The 22,550-nt window shown below is 49.8% G+C and overlaps 3 protein-coding genes across 4 annotated transcripts; 2 read left to right on the top strand and 1 right to left on the bottom strand.

Moving 5' to 3' along the window:
• Window positions 1-535: 535 nt before the first annotated feature.
• On the top strand, window positions 536-6,138 carry PPIH (peptidylprolyl isomerase H). The gene is made up of 9 exons (XM_088529589.1): window positions 536-608; window positions 1,194-1,258; window positions 1,398-1,421; window positions 1,535-1,579; window positions 2,033-2,075; window positions 2,760-2,852; window positions 3,828-3,915; window positions 4,636-4,676; window positions 5,846-6,138. The coding sequence occupies exons 1-9, from the start codon at window positions 543-545 to the stop codon at window positions 5,912-5,914; spliced, it is 534 nt and encodes a 177-aa protein (XP_088385715.1). The 5' UTR covers window positions 536-542; the 3' UTR covers window positions 5,915-6,138.
• A 2,990-nt stretch (window positions 6,139-9,128) lies between these two features.
• On the top strand, window positions 9,129-19,300 carry YBX1 (Y-box binding protein 1). Of its 2 annotated transcripts, none has more exons than XM_088529531.1 (8): window positions 9,129-9,463; window positions 9,778-9,841; window positions 14,244-14,277; window positions 16,413-16,502; window positions 16,719-17,021; window positions 17,311-17,393; window positions 17,495-17,760; window positions 19,183-19,300. In XM_088529531.1, exons 1-7 carry the CDS (start codon window positions 9,304-9,306, stop codon window positions 17,727-17,729), a joined length of 969 nt encoding a protein of 322 aa, XP_088385657.1. In that variant the 5' UTR covers window positions 9,129-9,303; the 3' UTR covers window positions 17,730-17,760; window positions 19,183-19,300. The 2 variants fall into 2 exon arrangements, with proteins under 2 accessions (XP_088385657.1, XP_088385656.1); XM_088529530.1 differs by having other exon boundaries at window positions 17,483-17,760.
• A 1,566-nt stretch (window positions 19,301-20,866) lies between these two features.
• On the bottom strand, window positions 20,867-22,149 carry LOC104580914 (claudin-16). The gene is made up of 5 exons (XM_010228466.2): window positions 22,019-22,149; window positions 21,656-21,758; window positions 21,364-21,528; window positions 21,043-21,234; window positions 20,867-20,958 (listed from the first exon to the last, which is right to left on the bottom strand). Exons 1-5 carry the CDS (start codon window positions 22,130-22,132, stop codon window positions 20,867-20,869), a joined length of 666 nt encoding a protein of 221 aa, XP_010226768.2. The 5' UTR covers window positions 22,133-22,149.
• Window positions 22,150-22,550: the final 401 nt, after the last annotated feature.

Genomic DNA, 22,550 nt, shown 5'->3' with positions numbered 1-22,550 from the left:
CCGCCAGGAAACCTTGAGGACAGAGAAGGGATGCGCAGAGGGATTTCCTGCGCTCTGTGGGTGACCAAAAAAAAAAAATCTCTTTTTCAATAAAACACGCAAAGAAAAGCAAACAAAAAAGAGGAGATGCAATATCTTGTGCTTTTTATTTCCTTGTGTATGCGTGGCCTGGAAATAGGAGAGGGAAGGAGGGAGGTGGGACGGAGAGGAAAGTGACAGGACAGGGACCAGACTGGAGGGGGTGGAAATGAGATGGCGGGGGGGGCACTGACAGCCTTTCCGTCCCCCGTTTCCCCCCTTTTTCCCTTCCCTCGTTTCCCCCCTTTTCCCCTTCTCCCGCTCCCTTTACTTTCGTTTCCCGGTGGGGACCGATGCCCGAGGTCCCTCCCCGCTGCGGCCCCGCCCGGGGCTCCGGCTCTGCCGCTCCTTCCCCGGCCCCCGAAGCGGAACCTCCGCGCGCGGCGCCGCGGTGCTCCCCTACCGCCTCCCCCTGCACAGGGCCGCCTTCCGGCGGCGCCGCTTCCGCTTCCGGGCAGGGCGGCATGGCGGTGCTGGCCTCCAACCCCAACAACCCTGTGGTGTTTTTCGACGTCTCCATCGGCGGGCAGGTGGGGGGCGGGGGTGACGGGGCAGGAGGGTCGTGGGGACGGGGGAGGCCCGGGGGGGCAGCGGGTTCATGGGGGGTTTTGGGGACAGGGAGTGTTAATGGGGGGGGCAGCGGGTTCATGGGGGCTTTTTGGGGACAGGGAGTGTTAATGAGGGGCAGGAGGTTCATGGCGGGGCTTTCTGGGGGCAGGGGATGTTAATGGGGGGCAGCGGGTTCATGGGGGCTTTTGGGGGGCCTGGGGGGTGTTAATGGGGGGCAGGGGCTTCATGGAGGTTTTTTTGGGAGTACAGGGTGTTAATGGGGCAGGAGGTTCATGGGGGGCCTTGGGGGGCAGGGGGTGTTAATGGGAGGGCAGGGGGTTCATGGGGGGCTTTGAGGGGCAGGGGGTGTCTAATAGGGGAGGGTGTTAGTGGGGGCGGTTGGGGGGGTCTAGGGGCAGGAGGGTCATGGCGGGGGGGGGTCCATAGGGGCTTCATGAGGGGCTGCGGTGGGGGGGGTTTAGCGAGGGGGGTGCGCGGGGCTGCGCCAAGGGGACACGTTGGGGGGGCCCGGCCGGGCGCGGGGGGCTCTCACCGCCCCCCCGCAGGAGGTCGGCCGCATGAAGATCGAGCTGTTCGCCGACGTGGTGCCCAAAACCGCCGAGAACTTCAGGTGAGGGGGCGAGCCGGGGCCTCGGGGGGCTCCCGTCCCCCCCGGCACCCCCCGGGCAGCCCGGGGTGTCCCGGGGCGCCGGGCCCTGCGCCCGCGCGCGGCTCCCGCTCACCCCCCGGGGCCTTTCCTTCCTCTCCAGGCAGTTCTGCACGGGCGAGTTCAGGTGGGTGTTTCGATGCCGCCCGCGACACGGCGCAAACGGCGCCGCCGGGACCGTTCTGTGGTGGGGAGGGGGCGCCTGGGATGTTGTGGTGATTTTTCCTCTTATCCTCATAGGAAGGACGGCGTTCCCATCGGCTATAAAGGAAGCACTTTCCACAGGTAGCTCTTGTGCTCTGGGGTACTCACTTAAACGTAACTGGACGCGGATTTTTAGAGCCTCGTTAGCTTCCGAGGTGATTTTTAAGCCTGGAGGAGCGATGACTGCTGGTGTCATCTCTCCTTTGGGGAATTTAGGATATTCTGGGGCAAAAAGAGCCTTTTTGGAGCTCTTGAGTTGCCTTGAGGGTAACTTTGCAGGGAGTCCACCCAGTCAGAGCTTATGTTCTTGCATATATCCCCTAATTTCCATCTTTTTTCAGTAATAGCAGGTCACAAATTACTCTATATAAACCCTAGTTATTATTCAGTATGTTTTTTGCATTGTAAAGTTTACAGATTTTGGTGTTTTTTTTTCCCTTGTGAGAAGTAACTCCTGTTCTCTGACAGTAAGCCCCTTAGGCTTTTTTTTTTCTTTTTCTTCTTTTGGTCTAAGTATTGTCTTACTATTTTCAGGGTAATAAAGGATTTCATGATCCAAGGAGGAGACTTCGTAAATGTACGTACTTCTGCGTTTCGTTGGTGCTTTTCCTGCATGGTTCAACATGCACCTACCTGGAGGTTTCCTTGCAGCATTCCTACTGTCTTACTGCAGCTTACCTGGACACAAATCTTACCACAGAATTGTCCCTTTAAAATAGCATAAGCTAAGGGCTTTTCTAATTTGCAGGGATTTTTTTGCTTTGTTGCCCTTCTATTCCCTGCCGGGAAAGAACCTAACAAATTTCTGTTGGCTTTTTTGGAGAGAGACATAAATCATTTTATATCTGAGGTGGGTGATGGGAAAAAAAAACCTTTTTAACACAAAACTCTTTTTTGTGAAAGCCAAGAGAACTGACTGCAGTGTGTGGCTCAGCCATGCTGGGTTTTGGGGCAGTTCTTAACCATCGTTGCTGATTGAATGTCGCTTCGTTACTTCCTCTGGAGCTCAATGAGTTTGGCAGGATGCCCTAGAAATTGCAACTTCTTAATTAGACTTAATACAAAGCTATTTGGGGACCACGAATGGCCACGCCGGCCGTTTCTGGTTAGAGGTGAAATGCCCGGCCGTGCTCCCCGGTGGCGTTTCGATGGCAGCGCTGCAGCGATGTGGGGCTTAGTTTAACAATGTCCTTTTGTTGGGGGGTTTAAATCCACGCTGCAAAACCAAGGCTGCTGCTGAGCGGGCGCTTCTGCCGCGCAGGGAGACGGCACCGGGGTGGCCAGTATTTACCGAGGGCCCTTTGCAGACGAGAACTTCAAGCTCAAACACTCGGCTCCTGGTCTGCTCTCTATGGTGAGTATGAACTGATGAAACCATGAGACCGAGAAGATTTTTGGCGCTTTCTTGGTGCCTTTTTGTCAAACGGAAAAGTTATTGGTCACACAACAACACTCTCCCATCAGCCTCCAAAAGACTTGCTTTTTAAAGCAAAGATTACTCGGGGATTAATGTATGGAGTAACACCAGGATCCTGATGCTGCATCACTCTTTTCTCCTTATCTCTTCTGGGACAAGCTTGATTTGATCTGCTTTTAGAACAGCCTGATTCTCCCAGAGTTTGTACAAGAAACAGATTTGGGAGTTTCCAAGCCGTAGCAATGTCACCATGGTCTCTTTTGTAATCTGTACTTCCTGCTCAACATAGTAAGAAAAACTGCAACAATTGCATGTTGTCAGGTAGGAACCATACCCTATTTTTTGCAACAAAACCAAGGAGGGCCAGTGTTGCTGTGCACAGTGGTTTGTTCCCCAGCTCTTCTAGCTGCCTTGTCCTTAAAAGCACTCGGATCAGTTATTAATTCAGTTCAAAGCATGGCCCTAAAGGAGGTGTCAAGAAATGGGCGAGGGCAAAGGGAGAAGGCCCAGGAGCCTGCTCTTGTGTCTCGTGTTTGGCCAAAGAGCTTTGGAAAATGACCGTGGCCTCAAGAGGCACAGAGAGGTTTCCCCAGAGCGGGTGCTCTGGGTCGTGCTGTTCCCTCCGTCACGCCGTTCCCGTATCCCTGTGCCAGTGTCACTGCTGGCTCCCTCATCCAGAACAAACACAACCCCTTTTATTCTGAGGCCACCTCCCAAGCAAGTCAGTAGTCACCAGAAAGGGGAGCGTTGTGTCTCGAGGCCACCTCTCAGCACAGTCTAGTGCTGCTCGTGCCTTTGCATTAATGGAAGAGTTGGTTGCTTCCTCTGCGTAGTAAGAAGCTAAAATTAACCCCAGGGGACCTTGAGAGCAAAAGCTCTTTCCTATTTGTGATTTTTGAATTCACCCCCCAGGCAAACAGTGGTCCGAGTACCAACGGCTGCCAGTTTTTCATCACGTGCTCCAAATGTGACTGGTTGGATGGGAAACACGTGGTGTTTGGTGAGTACCTGCATGGGCTGGAGCTGCTCGTGGGCACCCTCGGGGGCGTCGCAGCCTGCTTGCTCCTTCCCTTTCCCTTGCACGGGAGGAGAAAATATTTTTTCCCCGAATTAGCTTTTATTCAGAGCAAATCCCAAATCAGTTTGTTGTGTGATCATGTAAATTGTGCCGGTGCAGAGGGACTGCTGGGGAAGGAGTACCTGTCTCCTCTGCTGTCAGGGAGTGGGACGGGCACCAAGTTAAGCTTTCGGCAGAGGATTTTAGGTAGTCACAAACCCACATCTGCTCACTTTCCTGCACTGCCTCTTGAGCTGTAGGACTTCAAGGCCTGGCAATAAGTCCAGGCCCTGCTTCTTATCATTACTTCCAAGTAATGGTAATTTTGACACAAAAATCGACAGGATTAAGCCATACTAAAATTAGTCCTTGTCAATCTTGTGTTCTTGCAAACGTTGTCTCAATGGAGATGTAGCTTGTGCTGTGCTTCAACACAGCTGGCAAAGGTAGGTCTTGAGGTTTGGGTTGGGAAAATGCTGTTCAACTGTCCTGAACACAGAAAATGCTAGAAGAGGAATCGTTTCCTTTGTCAGTCTAGAGAGTGGTGACAAAGGTGCCCAGCTGGTGTGCTGGAGGAGCAAGAATCCATATCAATGTGATTAATTGGGAGCCACAGGACATAAAAATAGGTCTTACTGAAACTGATTTATTTTCCCATTCTAGGTAAAATCATTGATGGGCTTTTGGTCATGAGAAAAATTGAGGTAAGTTGAATTTACCCTTTTTTTTATTGTGAATGTCCCCCTTAGAAAATAACATGCGGGAGATACAATGCTTGTTTTCTCCCCCTGCCTGTGTTCAGGACAGCAGGGAACACTAGCGACAGTAAATGGTGTTATTAGTCGTCATCATTATAAAATAATAGGAGCTCTGCTGAGACAGAGGCCGTGTCCTATAGATTAACTTTAGAAATGCTGTGTCCCTGTGACAGCTAGTTGGCTTTTGGGTTCTCGTGACATTATTTGCGATGTGTTGGGTTTGTTCGTGAAGCTGAATTGAAAAGTTGTTCCCTCAGCAACTCGGATGAGAGTGTAAAGCGGATCGCTTCTGTGTCACCGCGTGGGATTATTCAGTGAATGCTACATCATCAGTTCAGCTGGGCTAGGATCAGCATTTCTAGTAAGGAAAATTGCCCAGGTTCTGATACATTCTCTGGAGCTGCATGTAAATACACCCAGGGGTGGTGGCTGCTACCCTGTTGGAAATAACTTGTGCCTGGGTGTAGGGATAGTGAGTAGATTCAATAAATTAGTACTGTATTCCCGAGGACAGTGGGCTCACTCTTTTACTGGGTGAAGAATGACACCTAAGCACTTCTGTGAGCACTGACGGAAGGATCGTGGTGTCCTGCTTTGTAGGATGCAAGTCTGCAGCGAGGGGCAAATCAAAGAAAATGCGTCGGAGACTTACTAAGAGACTTAACAGCAGCCAGGCCCAGCAGAAAGAGTAGATTAGCTGCATGAGTTTTAGGGATGCTTTGTGCCTATCTCTTATTTAGCTCCCTGTTCTGTGCAAATACAAGTTTACTTTGCTTTTAGCAGAGTAAAGATTTGAGCCAGAGTAGCCTCGAGTGACACGACGCCCGCTGTTAAGTCGTGAGAAGCTCTCCAGCTTTGCTCTGTCTTTTCCCTCCCATTCGAAGGATCAAGATCTGATCTGTATCTCAAATCTCAGAGTACTGAGAGGGTTCATTGGCCCATGGCAGGATCCTTTGCCAAAACACCTGATGATTCTTGCAAGATACTTGGAGTTGAGTCCAGATTCCCGTCTGCCTGCTAGGAGGGACAGACCCTCCTAGCCAGTCTCTGGGTACCCCTAGCTCACTGACTTTGCCATGTTTTTATAATATATAACATTATTCATTTGTTCCCAGAATGTGCCTACTGGTCCAAATAACAAACCCAAACTGCCAGTGGTGATCTCTCAGTGTGGGGAAATGTAAAGGGTGGAAGAGAAGCGTGGTAAGTCTCTCAGTCCTGTGCAGCCCCCGGTGCAATTGAGCTGTGCAGGCTGCTGTGCTCCTTGATTTGTTTCACATTTACCTGCATTTATCTCACTGAACCACCAGAAAACTCTTCTGTAATAGGGTTATTTTTTGCCACCACCATTCCCTGAACTGGCTTCCTTCTGAGCTGCCCGGTACCAAACAGAGGAATGGGATTTTGCAGCTACAACTGAGGGAACGCTGGGGTTGGAACAGCCCAGTTGGCTGAGGCTGCCTTGAAGTCTCAGCTTCAGGGACCAGCAGCTAAAAAGAGGCAGAAACTGGAAACCAGCTGATGTTGCCCAGGCAGCCTGGGGGGACGTGAGGGGGTTCAGGCACTTTGGGGTGTCAGACCAGCATTTCAGCGCTGCCTGTTCTGCTTTATTTCAGTGCTCCCCCATGGGCCCGGCTTCTCCGCAGGCTACACCCGCGTTCTTGACGTTCCCCTGAAATTATTTAACAATCGGCATCTATCACGTTTCTCCGGGTTTTCTTTTTTATTTTTACACGTGGAAATGTAAATAAAGTGTTTTGTTAAACACGTGCAGTGCGTGTCAGTTAACGCGCTTGGGACCAGACTCTTCTGGCCAGCGGGGCTGTGGCATCTCTAGCCACGTTTGTCATCTCTGGCTGATACCACAGGGGCCCTGGGGGGAAAAAGGGACTTGAAGGGATGGAGGCAGCAGGGCAGAGCTGTGTTGCACGAGCCCTTTTCCTGCTGGGAGAAATCCAGGCTCCCCATTCCCCTTGGCAGCAGGACTGCAGGCTGGTGGGCAAACTGCCTTCCTCTTCCCCGAGACCAGGTCACAAGCTCCTCTCCCTGCCATGGGATGAGCCCCAGGGTGTTTTCTGTCACCTGGCGGATTAAATATAAAAGAAGTCGGACAAAGAGAGAACTCGCCTGTTGTTCCTGCTGGGAGAAGGTGCTCAGACACCCCATCCTTGCGGAGTGGAGGCACCAGCTTAGCTCCAGGCAGCTCTTTCAGCCAGCTGCAGCACAGAGGGTCGCAGTTTTGGCTCTGGATACTTGAATTCACCCTGCTTTTTTATTTTCACCAGGGAAACGAGCCTATTTCTGGGCCCAGGCTCAGCAGCGCTTTCGCAGCCCGATGTATTTATATCGCTGTGCTCAGCTAGTCTCACTTCCCGCAGAGCGCTGCTCACAGGACTTCCCCAAATTGATATCCAGCAGTGGCAAATCCATCATTAACCCCTTTGGAAGTTATTCCAGTCGTTAATTATTATATCCCCTGTTTAAAATGCATGTCTGTCCACAATTCTCAACATGCTGAGCTTCAGCTTCCTGGCTTAGGGATCTCACTGTTCCTTGTCTGTGGGTTAAAAGCTCTTTCAAATACCCCTTTTTTTGTGTAATTCCCAGCAACGAAGCCACCCTTCAGCCATCTCATCATAAGCAAATCCTGGAATCTCTCGCAGCAGAGAAGACGTTTCCATTTGCGCTCGCTCTTCTCTCCCTGAGCTCCAGCACCTTCCTTAAACCGTGATGTGGAAGTGTTTCTGACCAGCTCTTTGCTCCTCTCAGGACCATGTTGGCCTCTCAGTTTGCGGTGTTACCCCCCAAAAGTTTGCCGTGTCCTGGATTAAAGTCCCTAGCCAGCCAGGAGGCCCTGTTTTCTCCGGGAGGATTTCACATCCTTGCAGGCATTATCATCGGGATTGGAAAACATCGTCCAACTCTTTGATAAAACCGATGAATAATTCAGAGGCCCCATAGGATCTCTTGCAGGGTGGATTCCCATTTGCCAGTACGTTGCAGGATGAATTTTTTTAATTGACTTGTGAAGCGATGTCCTACTTCAATATCATTCCAGTTTCTTAACCGGGGTCCTGATACTGATGCGAATGCCTTGCAGGAGCACCCGGCATTGAAACTCCTCCCTTCCTTGGCAGAGCCTGGGATCTCACGGAGAAGACAGCGAGTCTGATGAGACCCACGTCCGTGATCCATCAGCGGGCAGTAATTATAGCGCTCTTTCCAAAGAGGCCATTAATCAAGCCCTGGATCAGCTGTCCCTTTATTTTGTCTGGGGCTGCTGTCATCAGACCAACCAGCCTCTAATTACCCACGTTCGGGGGGTTTCTTCACCGGGGTTTGTCCGTGGAAAACCGCAGTCCGTTGCCATCAGGTCCGTGTTGCTCTTCCCAGTGTTGGCCCTGGTGCTCCTGCAATTCGCCAGCCGCCAGCGGAGCGGTCCCTCCGAGCGCGCCGTTTCCCGGGAGGTTGGTTATAATACCTTAACGAGGCGTAATTATACACTGGGAAAAGCTTTGTCGTGTCTCCAGCTCCATTATTTCCTACTTTTAATTAGCACTTGCAGGCTTGTTTCTTCCGATGATGACAACAACGATGATGATTATTTATTTATTTGGTGCAATGGGAGCTGGGCAGCCTGGGGGAAGAGCTGGGATTGCGTCTCGCTCCCGGGATGGGGTCGGCTCCTGCGCTCACCGTGTCCCGAGTTTATGGAGCGAGGGGAAATGCCCTTGTGTCCTGTGGAGCAAGTGCCGGTGACATCCTTGGCCTGGGACCCACATGGGGGTCCAGGATCTGGGGCTGGGTCTGGGGTCTAGATCCAGGATTCAGATGTGGGGCAGAGACTGGTAGCTGGATCAGGGATTGGGGCTGGGATCCGGATCCGAGATTGGGTCCAGGGGCCAAACCTGGGATTGGGTCTGTGATCCCAATCCAGGATTGAGACCCAGGTCTGGAATCTGGATCCAGGATCTGGTCTGGATATGAGATTGGGTCCGTGATCGGGATCTGGTCTGCACCGAGGATTGGGTCTGGGGTCCGGGATCGGGTCTGGCCCCGGGATCGGCCGAAGGCGCCCGCGGCCACGTGGTCCCGGCACTTCCCGGCTTGGCCCGCGTGGGGGCGGGAGCGACGGTGGCGGCAGCCAATGGGCTCACAGAGGCGGAGCCCGCGAGGGGGCCGGCGAGCATCGGGAGCCGGGCAGCTCCGAGGCGGCGCAGCCAATGAGCGCGCGGCTCTCCTGACGAGCAGGCGCGTGCCCCAATGGCGCTCTCCGCGGCGGGCGCGGGGAGCGCAGGGCCACCCAATGAGCCGTCGCGCTGGCGGACGGGCAGGCGGCGCAGCCAATGGCACCGCGGCGGGGCGGGGCGCGCGGGGTGGCTAGCCGGTGCGGGCCGCCATTGTGGTCAGTTCGATCGGTATCGGGAGCGGAGAGCGGAGCTCAGCGAGCCCGGAGCAGGGAGCAGCCCCCCCCGCCCCCACCAACGGCCGGCCTCGCGTCACCATCACACCGCGGGAGGCGGCGCGCGCAACAGCCAGTCACCACCACCGTCCGCACCGAACCGCCGCCGCCATGAGCAGCGAGGCCGAGACGCAGCCGCCCGCCGCCGCCGCCGCCATCGCCGCGGCGGCCCCCGCCGCCGCCGACTCCAAACCCAACGGCGGCAGCGGCAACGGCGGCAGCGGCCTGGCCTCGGCGGCGCCTCCCGCCGGCGGGGACAAGAAGGTCATCGGTGAGGAGGGGAGAGCGGCGGGGAGGCCCGGCGGCGGCGGCGGCGCCCCCCTCATCCTCCCCGTTCCCCTCAGGGCCGCGCGGCCGTTGGGCCCCTCCCACCCCGCCACGCGCGCGCGCGGCCGTTGCGCTCCCCCCCCCCCCCCGCCCTTCCCGCTTCCCGCGCGCGCGGCCGGGCCCCGCGTGGCGGGTGGGGGCGGGGCGGGCGCGGAGCGGCTCAAAATGTCCGCCACGCGGGGCCTTTGTGTGCGGCCCGCCCCGCCACGTGCCGCCCGCGCCGCCCCGCCGCCGCTTACGTGTCCCTTCCGCCCGCAGCAACGAAGGTTTTGGGAACAGTGAAATGGTTCAACGTACGGAACGGTTACGGCTTCATCAACAGGTGAGCGCGGCGGCGGGTTGGCTCCCCGCGTGGGCATCCCGCGCGCCCTCGCCTTCCTCACGGGCGTCCCGAGCGCTGCGAGGTGTTTAGCGTGGGGGAGCCTGCAGCAGGGCCTGCCTTGCTCCCCCCAACGCGTTCCGTGGGCCCCTGGCACAGCCACGGATTCTCACGCTGTCACCTTATAACCGTATTATCGTTATTACTTATTATTTCGTTACTTCATCCTCTGGGCGCGGGCAGACGTTGGACCCAAGTTCAAGCGCGCTCCCGAGTAACACGCGGGTGCCGCCAACAGGGAGACGGGCTCGTGTCAGGGCCAGCAGGCCCTTGGAGCACTAGATAAATGCCACCTGCGCCGTGACACTTCCCAGGAGCCACTGATAACGTGTGCCCTGCCCTCCTTCCCAAATTTACACCCTTACTGTCCTTTTTTAAATATATTTTTCCCCAAGTATTTCAATTTTGCTAATAGGCTTGACAATTTAGTAAATTTCTTTTTGTAGTAATATTTCCTATATTAAATCACAAATATAATCCCTTTTTTTTTTTTTTGCTTTTTGCTATTAGAGTATAAAGGTCTGCCAGTTACTGGCACACAAAAATATTTGTTTCAGCTCCTATAAGGAGTTAGGGAACATCAGTGCAAGCAGTTGCTTGAGATCCTTGGTGGTTGCTCTCTTGTGGGAGCTCTGAACACGGGGGAAATTGTAAAAGCTTCTACCTTTTGTCATGACTATACTGTGTAACCTGGTGCATTATGGCAGTGATTTTGTGGTGCAAATGATTATATTTAGATATGAGACTAGTAAGAAATCCTCAAAAAGGCCAATCCTTAAAAGATTCAGGGCTAGAATAAAAAATGAAAAACTTCAGTGTTTTAAGTGTTTACCTGAACTCTCCATATAGCAGTGAGGTGTCTAGTGGTGACTTGGGAGAGGGTCTGAAAATTGGTTCTGGGGCGCTTCACTAGGGAGGATTTTGTAGAGGCCAAATCACTAAAACCTATTGCCATTTGAACACTTGATGCTGCTGTTTTTCTTCAGTGAGAAGCGTCTATCAAACTTGGTTAACGGGGTAACCTACAGGATACTTGTAGTTCCTGTTGTTGCTTTTGCCTTTCTCCTCTAAATAGAGGGCCCTTGGATCAGAATAAGGTGTTGAACATGAGCTCTAGCAAGCTAAGGCTGAAACAAGTTGAAGAAAGATATAATTAGAACCATGAAGTCTCAAATGTTTCAAAACATGGTGAAAGACTTTAAAATCCTTATTTAGGGAAGCAAACACGGATACTGGGGTTTTTATTGCATCTCTTATTTAGCTTTGTTTTAAATACTGCCTTTTTAGCTATCCATGTTAGTTTGTGACCTGTTCTTAAATATCTGCTAAGCTTCTTGCTTGGTTTTGTGTCTGTAACGTTGAACTGGTTTAAATGCATTCTTCATGTGTAGTTTGAATGTTAAGTATTGAACAGTTGTCGGAATTGCAGGCTTTAGCATCTGTAACATTTGTAGCTGCCTATAAAGGCACAGGGCACAAACTCTGCCTCTAGGGAAGGCTTTTTCCTGGGAATGCTCAGTTATGTGAGTCAAGCGAGGAAGCAACAGCAGGTAGTTAAGACATCTGAATAGTTTCCCCACTCATATTAATTTGGCAGCTGTTTAATCCCCGAGGTTGCCATTTTAATGAGAAACCCAGCATGATCTCATGTTATCGAGAGATTAGAGCTGCAGTCTGAGAACTGAACTTGAGGACATTTCCACAGCTCAGGAATCTTTCTGGCTTGCTCTGAGAGATGTTGCAAAAGCTTCTGCTTGTATTTTGTTCGTCTGGGTCTGTTTGCAGCTAAAATCCAGCTTTGAAATGGATGCATGTTCATTTAAAACACTTCTTTTGTCTTTTAATGTTAGAAGTGCATTTCTATTCTGAAATATGGGTTTAAATTCTAAGCATCTGTCAACTTTTTCTTGCAGTTGTCAAAATAATAAATGAAGGTGCAGGCCACTGACTTGGTCCTGTTACCATAATTGGAGCTTCACATTAGTATCAGACTTTATATTCGGAACTCTGCTGGGCTTAAAAGTGGCATTTCCATGCCATGTGTTGTTTCCTTGCCTGTTTCTTTTTTTTATCTTTTTTTTTTTTTTTTTTTAAGATGGTGAGGGGAGAATTATTTTACTGCTTAGTGGCTTCTTAGACCTTCAGAATGGGGAATTTCTTTGAGAAAGTGATAGCTATTTATTATTTGTACACCAATGAAGTGGCAAGACATTAATTGCTTCTAGATGTTATTGCTGAAAAACACATAGCAGTTTATAAGACTCAACTAGTTGATATATATATATATTACTCCACCAGTGTGTATATATATTAATTAAGTGTATGTATGCCTTGAATTGTTTCTGTGTAAAATACCCACATGATCTTGAAGAGAAAATACATTTTCAAAAAGACTTAAAGATAAGCATCTGGAGTGGAAGTTGAAAATCCAACCTGGACGAGGATGTCTGGTGTCCACCCTTGTAGAACATAGATGGAGTGTGGCTTTAAGCAGTGCTTACCAACTGAGATGGAGGGAGGGTTTTTCTTGGAACCCAGCCCTATGTTTTTTTGTTGTTGGGTGTTTTTTTGTTTGATTTTTCCTTTTTTTTTCTTTTTTCTCCTGAACACTTTCATGTTTTGGAGAATCTGATAAGAGATCTTGCATTACTAGCGAGGAAGTGTTTAGGCTATAGCTTTTCAAGGGCTTCTGGATGCTGCATCTTGGGGGCGGAAGATAAACAGCCTCCTAATAATCAAACTTTCTATGCAGTGTTCCTTTTGCTTATCTCATTCCTGCAACCTTTGAGGTATTTCCAGGCATCAACTTCATAAAGAAGCCACTTGATGTTTTGTGCTGCTGTCTGATATGATAGCTATAGCTATGGCTTTGAATCTGTTTGGAAAAATCATTTTAATGATTCCAAGCCAGTTAGCAATGGAGTTGGGAAGACCTGACCCTATCTTAAAGGCAAATTCTTGATTCTGTTAACCATAGCTGAAGAAGTTATAGGTATGAGCAAGTTTTAATAGCAGCTTGCTTTGCTTTGGCTTTAACCAGTCATTCGGGGAAATAAAACCCACTTTACTGTTGAGTCATCAGTCCGTGGAATAACTTGACATTAATCTCACAGTGAGATTCGGTAGATACGATGTGAGCTTGTGCGTGTGGCTGTTACTGAAGTTGATTCTGAGTGATGGAAATGGCGAGTGCAGCTCTGAAGCCAATGTCAAGGCTGTTCTGGCTCTGCTGCTTAATTGCAGAACAGAAACCTGCCTGACTTTGGTCAAGCATGTGGTTTGCTGGCTGGTCTCACTTAGCTTGGTAGTTGTGAGAGCTTGAGCACAAGTATTTTAAAGGGTTTTTTTGGATATTTGCTTAGGTTATTGTTCTTGGAGGTGTGGACTTCAGTTGCCTTCTGTCTCCTCTTAGTAGGGAAACAAAAGCTCCTCACTTTGTGTTCTTACAAGTGCACCTTGGATGTCTTGCTTGGGTGGAGCGTGGTGACCGTGTGCTGTTAACCTCTCCAGTGTAGTGACTTGGAGGTGGAGAGGATATAATGCTAAAGAGGTCACGGGGGAATTAGAGAGTAAGGAGCCCATATGATTCATGTGCACATGGTGCTGTGCAGCCGTGTCTCCTGGCCCTGGAAATCACAGTTATCAAAAGCATTTGGCGCTTAGTTTACATCAATGGAACTGTCTTTTCAAGGTCACTGTCTTCATGTTTGGATTCTCCCTGAAAACTCACTGTAGCCTGTGGGGAATCTGATAATGCGCACTTGAGCGATGATACTATAGCTGTTTTTTAACATTCCCTCTATATTAAAATACAATTGAATTCTTTCCTCCTAACTACTGCCTTAGGTTACAGCTGTCTTTAGAAAGAAAAATGCATCAGTGGATGTGTTTTTTTTTTTTTTTTTTTTTTTTCCATTTGGCAAGTATTAGTCCACTGGGAATAGTTTTACTTTTCTATTTTTACCTTCTCTTGATCCTTCAGAGTTGTTTCTGATCCATGATCTGTGGGATACATGGTAGTTTTTCAAAGATTTTGGTGGCATGGCTCCGCTTCTATATGCTTTTATGGCATGGCTCCGCTTCTATATGCTTTTATGAAGCATTTTTGGACTGCAGGGTGCACTCTGAGCCTTGCATAGGTTAGCTGCCAGTACTGCTTTACCTGGAAGCAGTAGACTGTTAAGGGAGTAGTTGGCAGCAGATGGAGAAGCAACATTGATAGTGAAAACTAGTTTGTGTTGTCTTGACAGCTCCCTGTTTTCTCCCCATTCCATAAATTAGTTCTGAACAGGACTAACTTACTGTGCATTTCACATCTGAAATTCAATTTCATGTTGTCTTGCAGGAATGACACCAAGGAAGATGTGTTTGTCCATCAGGTAAGACTTCTGTGACAACAGATGTTTCTCTCTCTCTTTAAATTGGAACATTGCCCCTCTCTGAAATTTGCTCTGTCTGACCTTACCTAGAAAGAACTGAGGTTGTAGAATAATCTCCCATGTTTCAAAAGAAGATGCTCTAAGGGAAAACTTATCTTGCACTTTTGGATTCCAAGTAGAACATTCTTGCAGATTCCAGATATCCACATGCATCCATCATCAGGGTCTGCAGTCTGTGGGACTGAACAGACTGATACTGCCTGGTGGTAGAAATTGCACTGTCCCCAATCTACTCTGACTACCTGGGGACAGTTGTGAGAGGTCCTGCAAGTTCATATAGCTGTTGCAAAGTATGGAAATAAGCTTAAGCAAAAAGTTGGCAGCATGAGGGGAGATAAATGAGGGACTGCTAGTGAAAGTCAAGCTTTAATGGGTACTATTTTTCACCAGTTTACCAAATAGATGCAGTTAATACGAGAGCAGTATCTAAACCACCTTAATCTTAGAGGTTAGTGAGACTGTGAGATTAAAAAAAGCAGCTGTGTTAACACTTCAGTCCTTTGTGTGCGACTTCCTGGGAATCCCTGTGATCAATTCTGTGTTTTACGCTTTCTGCTTCAGACACTCTTGTTCAGTGCCCTGGTAGAGCAACCCCCGATGGGTTCTTGACCCAGTGTGGTTTAGTTTTTGCCTTTACAAGTCCATGGATTGTTCTGTTGTTGTGACTTAGGTATAAAGCTGATGCTGTTAACACTGCGAGAGGAAAAAGCAAAGTTTAGAAAAGTGTTTGCACTTCAGTTTGATTTGTCAACTTTAAATGTGACCGCACTGCACTTCAATTATTGATTGTATGAATGCAGAGGTGTTTGTTTATAGTGGGTCACTCTCTAAGGGGTAGTGGGAAAAGTCCAAGAGACTCCCAGGTTTCACTGTATTGAGGCAGGGATCTCTACCTTGAAGGAAAGCAGTCAGACTTACTGCTTGTTTTGCAAGTACATAACAAGTAAGTAACCTTGACTTAAGTTATGTGTCCTGAAATTAAACTGTAACTACTGTTGATGTTTCTAAAAGCATAACATGGTAGTGGCTTGTTAAACAGTTTTCAAAACAGAGTGGTTTTAGGAGTCTAAACTGAACTAGATCACTTGGTCTGGGAATTCTGGCTATTAACTTCTTTCTACCCAGTTACCAAGCTTGGTTTTCATGGATATCTCTTCTATTGGGCTACTAGTGCTTTCCTGTTTCCCCTCTGAAATGAGTTTTCTCTAGGCTGAAACTTGTGAATGTATTACGTGGATTTTATTCCCTTTTAGGGCACAAAATAGTGGAATGCTCTTACTGTGAAATCGTAATTTCTCTATTCAGTTAGATTAGTTAGATTCTGATTAGATTCAGTTAGGTTCTGATAAACAGAATCTGGATCGAGAGTAGAGCACTCATACCCTTATAAAAAATGTTACCTGTTGCTGAATAGCTCAGAAAAATTGCCCTTTTCTAACAGTGACACTAAGCACAGAGATACCTTTGCATGGTGCTGTCGCCTTAGGTCTAGTCCTTGGTGTAAAATCGTGTCTGGAATAGTTTTGTGGTTGATAAGTACTACGACTTCTACCACAATGTGGGGGCATGGAGGAAATCTCATGATTTCTGGCGATTGACGTGTTGGCATAGCTCGGGACAACCACATTTGGTTGTAAGCTACAGCAAACTGTTTTTGTGGGAAGCAGCAGAGGCCCAGACATCTGAGTCATGTGATTGGAAGGGCTAGAGCAGGCTTCTATGTTAATTAAAAGTGCTCCAGAGGAATGTACAAATACTTTGAAAAACTGTGTTAAACATTGGTTAGAAATACTGTGGCCACTTTGTATCAATTTTGTAGCTCTTCAGAGTGTGTGTGTGTGTGTTAAACATTCCTGGAAGGCCTTTGTGGTTCAGGTATGTCAGAGCTATAGCAGTGCAGGTAATTTTCACAGCTTTTTGTAGGTTTTTCAGTGTGATTTAATCGCTCCTTCAAGAGGACGTGTCTTCCTGCTAAGAACTTAAGCACTTAAAGTTGGCCTTAATGACTTCACATATGCAAAGTAGCGTTTTTATCCTGTGCTTGTAAATGTAATTCTGGAATGTTATGTTGTTAGACTGCCATAAAGAAGAATAACCCCAGGAAGTACCTCCGCAGCGTAGGAGATGGAGAGACCGTGGAGTTTGATGTGGTTGAGGGAGAGAAGGTAAGCGCGCGCGCCGGGCGCCGCTGCGTGCACAGCAACCCGGCCTGCTGCTTTTGGTGTGGTGGCTGTGGTTTGAGCAGATGCCTCCTGACATCCAAGGAGACTAATGGTTTCTCATTGTCTTCCTGTGTGGATGTAAATCGTTGCTCAGTATTTAATTATATTATCCTATGACTGATTTGCTGCGTGTTGTTTTCTCTCGTCCTTATTCCTCAGGGCGCGGAGGCAGCTAATGTTACAGGTCCTGGTGGAGTTCCAGTGCAAGGCAGTAAATACGCAGCAGACCGTAACCATTACAGACGATATCCACGTCGTAGGGGTCCTCCACGCAACTACCAGCAAAACTACCAGAACAGTGAGAGTGGGGAAAAGAACGAAGGAGCAGAGAACATCCAAGAAGGTCAAGCCCAGCAACGCCGTCCTTACCGCAGGCGGCGGTACCCACCTTACTATATGCGTAGGCCCTACGGGCGTCGACCACAATATTCCAACCCTCCCGTGCAGGGAGAGATAGTAGAGGTAAAATTTGCACAAAATCCGGCATTACTGACTGACTTCCCATGGGGTGGGGTGATGGGATCCCCTTGTTCAAGACACACTCAGGGAAGCTTTATCTGTAAGAAGAACAGCTTGAACTGATGTCAGTGGTGTCAACTTTGGTATCAACTTTGTGTGATGAACTAGAACTCTAAATTTTAGAATGCGTGCGACAACCCCGTTGCCCTTCCCCTCTTAGCGGGCCCTGTTGGCTCGTTGTTCTTGTGCTTTTTCATGCGGCTAAGGTGGCTCCTTGCCCAATGTCTTGCAGGGTGCTGACAACCAGGGTGCAGGAGAGCAAGGCAGACCAGTCAGGCAGAACATGTATCGAGGGTATCGACCGCGGTTTCGCAGGTATGCTGCGCCCCGGCTCTGCTCGCCTGGCGCTCTGGCAACTCGCACGCGATGTCGCCTTGCTCAGGTGCTGCATTTTTAAAGCCCAGCTTGACTTTCAGGGGTCCTCCTCGTCAAAGACAGCCACGGGAGGACGGGAACGAAGAAGACAAAGAGAACCAAGGGGATGAGACCCAAAGTCAGCAGCCACCTCAACGTCGGTACCGGCGTAACTTCAACTACCGACGCAGACGCCCAGAGAACCCTAAACCACAAGATGGCAAAGAGACGAAGACAGCCGAACCACCAGCTGAGAACACGTCCGCTCCCGAGGCCGAGCAGGGCGGGGCTGAGTAAATACCGGCTTAACATCTCTACCATCATCCGGGTGCGTGCGCAGAGCCCTCCACGGGGCCCTTTGATTGACCTTCTACCAAAATTCCCCTCAATTTTTGCCGTACAGGCTTGAACTGTTCCTGCTAGTGCGTATTGTATGGAAGAAGCAGGTCAGCTGAGTGTCGTCATTAAGGTGGACAGAGTTGTGAGGCTTTACTGCTAAACACAGGTTAATTAGAGGACTTGGTTACCAACAGGCTTTTTGTCAGTGAATCAGTCTTAAACTCTTTGTTTTACTCCGTATTTCAGGCTCAGGACAGTCCCATAAATACAAATCCAATAGGTAGTGGTTTAGTGCAGGGACTGAAAATGCTCTGCTAGGAGCAACTTGTGCAAAGTCCCCGAGGAAAATTTTCTTGGATTTAAAATCATTTTGGCTTCTACTGCTCAATCCCAGAGGGGATGTGAACAGAATTAAGGTCTCCAGGTGTTAATTTCTAATAACCTGGCATGGGTTTTGCAGCAGTGTCTCATTAGCAGCTTTTTATTTGAACAAAATAAAAAGAGGCTTTACAAGACCTAGCGGAGCCTTTCTGTGCAGTGGTTAGTGTATCTGGGCAGTGGCTGGGTTGGGGCCCAGTTTTCCAGGGCAAAGTGTTGCTGTTTGTGGGAGGGTTGTGTGAGGGTGAATCACTAAAATACCTTCCCTGGGAGGCCGATAGGCTGTGATCTGGCACGTGGTTTGTGCTGTCTCCTGTTGCACAGTGGTGCTAGTTGGAATACATTCCTGCATGGATGGTTGTTCTTGTCCTGGGTTCTACCTTTTCTGGCACTTTCCCTGTCTGCTCTTCTTCCCTTTTCTTTTGTATTTCCTTTTTTTCCGGTGTTCATCTCCTTCCCCCTTGCCTTCCTTCACCAGTCTCTGCCTGGAAGGCAGACAAACAGCAAGGTGCACTTAGACTCTGGTGTGAGTGCTAATTAACGGTCACACTAATGAAGTTAATCAGAAATGCAATCAGAGTTAGCAGTGGCCAGGAGGTGGCCATGGGCAGCCACAAGCCTTTTGGCCCCGAGGAACCCTTGAAGGGCTCGGAACTTGCTGGGTGTCATTTGTGTCACTTGTTTGTTGCCCCTGCAAGTTTAACCACCGCATCCTCCGTGTGTGATGTGAACGGGTGTCGTATCCTGGATAAAATTGACAAAAAATGGATGTCTCCAAAGCAGGATGGTGAGGGGAGAGGTGTAGATGGCATGACCACGTGTTTGACTCTCTGGAAACCATTGCTGTAGGTTTTCCAAATGGGAGGACGTTGCTCATCCCTGGCAGGTGCCCTGATAGTGGAGATGCATCTTGCTCGTGTGCGAGTTAGGATTTTCCACCTGTGTGTGGGTGAAGTAGCTCTGTGTGAGCTCAGGTTGGAAGTAGCTTCGTCTCTGGTACCCTCTGATGATTCTTTTTTTATTTCTTTTCCAGTTTAGTCATCAAAGAAAAGACTATGAAATGAAGAAAAGAAAATGAAATTCCAGCAATAAGAAATGAACAAAAGAATTGGAACTGAAGACCTTAAGTGCTTGCTTTTTGCTGTTGACCAGATTACTAGAACTATCTGCATTATCTATGCAGCATGGGGTTTTTATTATTTTTACCTAAAGAAGTCTCCTTTTGGAAACGATAAACACGTTTTTTAAAAGCCTGTTTTTTCTCAATACACCTTTAAAGGTTTTTAAATTGTTTCATATCTGGTCAAGTTGAGATTTTTAAGAACCTCATTTTTAATTTGTATGAAATGTACACCTGATTTTTTCAAGTCAAACTGCAAGCATCTGTTAATAAAGGTCTTAAAGAATTATCTTGTGTGCTTGGCTGTCTTTTAAACCCCTTTTAATACGAAAAATTGCAAGTTAAGTGCTTGTAGGAGGATTTGACAACAAAATGCCCGCTTTATTTTGTGTTCAGAGATCTTTATCAAAGCGCTGAGCTCCTGTGCTCTTCCCTTTGAAGCCAGAGGGAAACGTGTGTGACCACAAGTCGGTTATTCTCCCATTCCTGGCCTGCTGGTGCGTGTTTGTGGCTGCCCTTCCCTCGCTTTCCAGGGTGGGATTCAATTGGATTTGCTGCCTGTTTCTGAGCCCAGGCTCCTGTGGGGAAACATCCCTGGAGGCCTCCAGAGCCTCTTCTGTCCCGAGGGGAAAGGCCTGGGCTCTTGCTGGGCACATGGGTGGTTTGATGCCCTCTTTTTTTCTACTTTAATGAGTTGGGAGTCGTTAGGTGCTGGTGACCCTTGATAATGGGTCTGGATGGAAGAGCTTGGTGCCAACTGAAGGTTTCTAAAAGCTGCTGGAATAATTTGGTTGCATCCCCACGGGAAAAGGACTGGCATGGAGCTGAGCTCTGGGTACTTCAACTCATCATCCGACCCACTGACACCCATCTCAGGCTCTTACAGGTGAGATCCTGCCAAATCAGCTGCTGTCTGATGCTGAGGAAAGGGGGATATAGGGCAAGCGGGGGAAAACAGCAAGTTTCCAGGTAGGTTTGAGGGGAAAATGAGTGTTTGGGCTGCTCTGTCTGGATAGAGATTTTTAGGGGCTCTCTAGAGATCATCCAAAGCTGTTTCTAACCCAACTTCTGATTCCCAACCCATAGCAGAGGCCAAAGCTGTGGCTTTTGCCCTCTGATGCCTTCAACATTCCCAGAATTGGGAGTGCTTCCATTTTAGAAGCAGAGACAAGGACTGAGAGCAGCAAGGAGAGCAGTTTTTCTCTCTGCTCATTTCTCGGGTGAGTGTTTTTTTCCCCAGGTTTTGCAAGGAGAGGAGGATAATCCTTTGGAAAACCATTCCCTAAGCTTGCCAGCAGCCAAATTCCTGAGCACAGGGAAAACTTCAGTGGGCCATGGTGTCCTCGGGGTCACTGGCCACGTGGAGTCAGTGTTGCTCCACACAGGAAACACTATGGACCAGATTTGTTCAAAGTGGCCAATGTTCCGCAGGGAAAATGAGGTGGGAAGGGGGTGATGTTGCAAAGTTCTTCTCCCCTGCCCTGGCCATGCTGCTCCTTGGGGTTTTTTTTTATTTATTTAAGAGAAAAACAAACAATTGTTTGGGGCGTGGCATAGGTGACAGCACTTTAATGCGTTTGGGGCCTGCAGGAAGGCGTCACACACGGGAATCCATGGCGTACATCTTGCTGGTGGCCGTCCGTCCCTGCGCGTGGACGGGTCCCCGGGGTTGCTGGTGGCTGCTGGGGCCTGCTGGAAGAAATGGGGGCAGTGTCACCCCCTGGAGGGTTTTGCCGGCCCCTGTGCAGCTGGAAAGGGATGGCATGGGCTGACCCGTGTGGACGTGGAGGCAGCAGGTCAGCACCACGGATGACACCAGGCAGCCGGTGGAGCTGGCCATCCCCAGCCAGCAGGACCACCCGAAGTCGTAGTGGACTCCCAAGAAGACGTTGTTGGCCACCAGCGCGGCTCTCTCCAGGTAGACGTCCACCGCGTACCACACGGAGCCGATGAGACCCAGGACACCTAGGAGGAGCGGGGCCTGTGAAGAGAGCGCCAAAGCCACCACCCCAGGACCCTCTCCGAGAGCTGTCCCAAAAACCCCTGTCCCCCAGGCTGCTCCCATCCACCCCTCACCCACAGCCCACCACGCACTCCCGATGCTGAGGATGACCCCGGCCACAAAACACATCCTCAGTTTGACGTGGGGCTCCTCCTTGAGGAACTTGATGCAGTCGAGTCCAAGAAGCAGCACAGCCAAAGCCAGGCCTGCCAGGAGGTCTGCGGTGATCAGCAGCGTCCGCGTCACCACAATTTTCACTGAGGAGGGTGAAAAGAGCAGAAACGGGGCTGAGGAACAGGCCACACTCTGCTCTGTGACTGCGCCGTGTCCCCACTAGAAACAACTGGTCCACCAGTGAGTGACCTCCACCACATGCCGCCCTACCTGGGTGGTCTGCCAAGATGGAGTCGTACTGGTCGCAGGTCTTGACCCCGTCCTGCATGTTGGTGACACACTCCCTCCAAAGCCCCCGGCACTTGTGGCTCACCTGGAAGGGGCAGAGAAAAGCTCAAGGTGAAGGTGGGCACCTCCGAAAGCACCATCGAGCCCCTCAGCTCCCCGGGCCTGCCTGGCTCTCGCCACCATGGCCTGGCAGGTCCTGGTGACTCCTTTCTGCTCTAGCTCCTGGCTAATTTGCCAGGTCAAGAGAGACCTTAGACCATCTTCTCTCCCTTGGCCTGTGGAGACGAGCTGTAACCCAAGGATAGCAAGACCAAGCCCTGACTGCCCCTTTGCTGTTCTGCTCACCTCCAAGCTGTCATCAGCGTTCACCATCCAGCAGTCGGTGCATGTGGCGATGACCAGGAAGAGGGTTGAGAGCAGAGCGATGCCAAATGCCATCATCTGCAAGCCCATGCTCATGGGGGCACCTGCGAGGTCAAAGATAGACTCCTGCCACCACCACCCTGCCCACAACAGGACTTCCCAGCTTCCTGACCAGGATCTTCTTGACCCAGGTGAGTTGGTTGGACATTTAGGGCCCATCTCATGGGCTTCAGTGCTGCCAATGGGCTCTAGCATCCTTAGCTGAGATGGGGCCACCAAGCTGGTATGGAGGCAGGGAGCTGAGGGCTCATTTTGCAGAGCAAAATGAGTACTCATTTTGCAGTGGAAACGTGTCCTCATTGAGTTGTTTGCATCACATCTTGCATCCCATCTCCCAAAAAGACCATCTAAAGCCGCCAACCCTACTACAGCTCTTCAGGCAACCAAGAGCGGTTTGGAAAACACCTTTCCTGCTGTGGCCAGACCCTGTGATTTGGTAGCCCATCTCCTAAGC

Source organism: Tinamus guttatus, unplaced genomic scaffold (genome assembly GCF_059628265.1).
Source record: "Tinamus guttatus ecotype Peru unplaced genomic scaffold, ASM5962826v1 Tinamus_guttatus_pri_ptg000332l, whole genome shotgun sequence".
Taxonomy (NCBI): domain Eukaryota; kingdom Metazoa; phylum Chordata; class Aves; order Tinamiformes; family Tinamidae; genus Tinamus; species Tinamus guttatus.
This window is presented reverse-complemented; position numbering and strand designations above follow the sequence as displayed.

Bases quoted from the DNA above. Each gene is read 5' to 3' on its own strand.
- LOC104580914 (XM_010228466.2), bottom strand. From the start codon at position 22,132: ATGAGCATGGGCTTGCAGATGATGGCATTTGGCATCGCTCTGCTCTCA. The intron at 21,759-22,018 runs GTGAGCAGAACA...TGCCCCTTCCAG, and splicing joins ACGCTGATGACAGCTTGGAG to GTGAGCCACAAGTGCCGGGG. The intron at 20,959-21,042 runs GTCAGCCCATGC...TTCTTCCAGCAG, and splicing joins CTGCCTCCACGTCCACACGG to GCCCCAGCAGCCACCAGCAA.
- PPIH (XM_088529589.1), top strand. From the start codon at position 543: ATGGCGGTGCTGGCCTCCAACCCCAACAACCCTGTGGTGTTTTTCGAC. The intron at 1,422-1,534 runs GTGGGTGTTTCG...TTATCCTCATAG, and splicing joins TTCTGCACGGGCGAGTTCAG to GAAGGACGGCGTTCCCATCG. The intron at 3,916-4,635 runs GTGAGTACCTGC...TTCCCATTCTAG, and splicing joins TGGGAAACACGTGGTGTTTG to GTAAAATCATTGATGGGCTT.
- YBX1 (XM_088529530.1), top strand. From the start codon at position 9,304: ATGAGCAGCGAGGCCGAGACGCAGCCGCCCGCCGCCGCCGCCGCCATC. The intron at 16,503-16,718 runs GTAAGCGCGCGC...CTTATTCCTCAG, and splicing joins ATGTGGTTGAGGGAGAGAAG to GGCGCGGAGGCAGCTAATGT. The intron at 17,022-17,310 runs GTAAAATTTGCA...AATGTCTTGCAG, and splicing joins TGCAGGGAGAGATAGTAGAG to GGTGCTGACAACCAGGGTGC.